Source organism: Helianthus annuus, chromosome 6 (assembly GCF_002127325.2).
Source record: "Helianthus annuus cultivar XRQ/B chromosome 6, HanXRQr2.0-SUNRISE, whole genome shotgun sequence".
NCBI classification, from domain to species: Eukaryota; Viridiplantae; Streptophyta; class Magnoliopsida; order Asterales; family Asteraceae; genus Helianthus; species Helianthus annuus.
Window position 1 is genome coordinate 137578290 of NC_035438.2, and position 3712 is coordinate 137582001.

The 3712-nt window shown below is 39.8% G+C and overlaps 1 protein-coding gene across 1 annotated transcript; it reads left to right on the forward strand.

Moving 5' to 3' along the window:
- Positions 1–785: 785 nt before the first annotated feature.
- Positions 786–1757, forward strand: LOC110924538 (neurofilament medium polypeptide-like). The gene is made up of 2 exons (XM_022168539.1): positions 786–1103; positions 1200–1757. The coding sequence occupies exons 1-2, from the start codon at positions 786–788 to the stop codon at positions 1755–1757; spliced, it is 876 nt and encodes a 291-aa protein (XP_022024231.1).
- The last annotated feature ends 1955 nt before the right edge of the window (positions 1758–3712 follow it).

Genomic DNA, 3712 nt, shown 5'->3' on the forward strand with positions numbered 1-3712 from the left:
TGGATGTCAAGAAAAATACAGAATTGGCAAAATTCAGCAGTATTCTGGAGTTCATGGGTCGAGTACCAATTCAAAAAGCTTTGACCGATCAATGTCCTTTATACAAGTCACACATTAAGCGTTTCTAGAAGCATTCAACGTATGATGAAGCAAACAAAGCAATTCATTCAATTGTGAAGGTGCATAATGAAAAGAAGGAAATTGTTGTTACTAAGGCACTCATTCGTGAGGTTGTGAATTTTCCAGACGATGCAGACTCGCCAACAAAGTTTCCTGAACGGATGGTCAAGGGTTGCATGTTGAGGATGGGATATGTGGGTGCACTAAACGTTGGAAATTATTTGAAGTCAAAATTTCAGAAACCCTACAAGTTTATTGTTCATTGTGTATTAATGTCACTCAGCCATACCAAAGGAGGGTACGATACCATGCGTGACTACTAGATGAACATGGTCACTGCATTGGTTCTGAACAAAAAGTATAATTTCTCGCACATTGTTTTTCACTACATGGCCGAGAACATTACAACGAAGAGCCAGACTTGGACTTATCCAAGATTCGTGCAGATGTTGATGGATCATGCATATCCAGAGATTGAACGTGATTTGAAGAATGATTTGTTAGTACGGTCACACATGAGCAACGATTCTCTCAAGCAGCTTGCAAGATATCACCCAAACCATCCAGAACCAAAGATAGTTGCTGAATTCTTCGGATATATAAAAGATGTGAACTATGTTGATCCTGATCCAGTTAATCACCAAAACTAGAGGAATGAAGAAGAAATGAAGGAAGCAGCTTACGTTGATGAGCTTAAGACTCTTGAGGAGTTTAAAACCACCCGAAATGACTGGTTTGTCAAAGAAACGAGGAGGAGAGGCAAAAAGGCCACCCCTAAATCACAGGAGGGTGAGGGGTCTTCGTCACAGCCAAAGAAAAAGCAAAAGAAAGTGGCAAAGACGTTATTGATTGATGAGCCTGAGGTTGAAGAACCGGTGGTAACTGCTGAAGAAGATCCGTATGCTGATATTGATCAAGTGATGTTAAATGTTGATGATTTAGTGTCTGAGCAAGCAGCTAATGTAGAAGCTGAGAAAGAGAAGGTTATTGAAGATGTTTAAGGTGATGATGTCAATAAAAGTACAACAAGCTCTTCGAGTTCTTCTGATGATGAAATAGATGAGACTGAACGTCTAAAGAGAATTCAAGAAGCTATAGAGAAAGAGAAACAATTGAGAAAGAGGAAGAGACAGGAAAAAGATGACGATGCATACGTTCCATCTACAGAGCATGTTTCTGAATCGCAATCACCTTCAAGTGGAAGAAAGAAAGCCGGAGCAAGAAAAAGGGTTGTATCTCCAAAGATAAAGAAAGTAACTACAAAGATTACGAAGCCAAAGATTGTGTTAAAGAAGAAACCTTCCAAAGAACCGAGTAAACCACCAACACCACCACCTGAACGTACACCACATCAATCACCCATAAAATCACCACGTCAACCTACACCTCCACAACAACCTTCACCACCAAAACAACCAACACCACCCAAACAACCATCACCATTACATCTTTCACCACTACATCTCTCACCACCACAACAACAAACCTTATTCACATCTCAAGAAATATTCAAAACACCACCACTCACTCAAATTCAACTAACTCCTGGTTCTTCTGGGCATAAAGGTCTTCACATTCCTCCGGATAATCTTGAAGATATTGGAGATTTTGGCTTTGCAAACGATGAAACAACTTAAGAAGCAGGAAAAGAAGATGGATGACGTGTTGAATGAATACAAAGTGTTAGCAGCAGAAAGCAAGAAAGTAGCTGATCGGGAAAAGATTCTAGAAATGCGTGTAAAGAAGCTAGAATCTGAAAACAAGTCTTTGTTAAAGAAGATTGATACAGATCAGACTGAGATTGATATCCTGAAGGTGCGAGTGGCTGAACTTGAAGAAGAAAAGGCTCGCAGAGATGAACAGAACAAATATTTTGAGATGAAAAACAAAGAGCTTGAGGCTGCAAAGGCATTGAAAGAGCATGAGTTCTACATGTTGAATAAAGTAGTGGAGAATATGCTCGGAACGTCAATTGAACAAAGATTCGAAGAGATACAAGTTGAAGATGACGATGATGAGAAAGTCTTTTCTGCTAGCAGTTATGGTTCTGATAATGACGATGATGATGCTCAAGGTGGTATGGGAATTAAAGTAACTGAATAGTCAAGTCAAAGAACTGTTGATAATTTTCTGAATGATACTGTGAATGAAGAGACAGGGAGAGCTGAAGGAAAGGGGGAGCATGGTGATGATCAGAATGTTGATCAAGTTGAGAAGCTGATTCTTCGAATTGAACCTCATGTTGAAGAAGGTGAGATAAGGCATAGTTACACATTGGATGAAGTACTGAAAATGTTCAATGTGAGAGAAGATGATTGTAAGTTTTATTTTGAGGAAGAGCTGAATGCTTTCGACATCAACCAACAGCGTGATTATGAATACAGTTATGTTGAAGATGCTGATGTGTATGACAAAGTTGAGGTCAGAGATTGTACTGATGAGGAAAGTATGAATGAAGATACCTCTCAGTTTCCAACATTGATGGAGTTCTTCACTAAAGAGAATCGGGATGAACTTAGAAGGAAAGTTGCTGAGATCCTTAAAGACAAAAACTTTGATGCACCACAAAAGATCCGCTGAAGGAAGAACGTAAGAAATGGTTCAAGGAAAGCAACGAACGTAAATTCAAACGTCCGTTGAAATATTATCAAAGAGACATAAGCATTTCTTTGGGGGATATTATTAGCTGGGGTTTTCTGCCTCAAGTTAATGCGTATGCGATCAGGAGAGAATGTGGTGTTCAATATTTTGAAAAGTTACATGATATTATGTCCCTTCCATGGTGGGATGTGGATGAGTTATCAAAAGTTAGAACTCTGGGGTATCCCGTCAGGAAGAATGATGTTGCAATGTGGGGACTAATAAAGTTTGAGGCTTTGAAAGACTTCAAAAACACTGGAAGTCGCATTACCCGAAGAGAGTTACAAGGGTAGATCCAGTGACAGGGGTTGAAGAAACGATTCTGAACGTGAAAAAGCCAAGAACGATGAAGACTATACTAGTGTCATCAATGGAGCAGGAGTTTCACAAAGGCTTCATGGTCTGGGTTTATAGTTGTATCGCGACTGAAGCAGTGATCACGTACAGAGCAGGGAATGAGATAAGAGAGATACGTGTGTATGATCCGATGTGGTTAGTTAATTGCTCGGCCAAGGATATTGAATGTCTATTCATAAACAAGATCCATTTTCAGTCTGAAGACCGTGAGCAAGCGATGCAGTTTCAACAAGTTGTATCTATTTGTTTTCAGAAAGGCATTAATTCTGAAAATAAATGGAATTCTAAATGGTGGTCGCTTGAAGAGAAGGAAAGAAAGAAAGCTGAACGTGAATGCAAGAAGCTGGAAGCAAACAGAGGAAAATGGATGAAGCAACAGGCCGAAGAGGATAAGAGAAAGAAGAAAGATAATGACAGGCTTAGGAACTTACTGAGGAAAAAGCCTAAGCAGCATGAAGAAACTTACAAGTCACTCCGAAGACTCGAAGACAAGACTGAAGACTCCGGCTGTATCCAAGGGGAAGTTTGTTGATGCACGAATGTCTAAAGCCTGGGTCTTAGTCTTAGTCAAGCTTGTATAGGGTCTAGGGGTCAT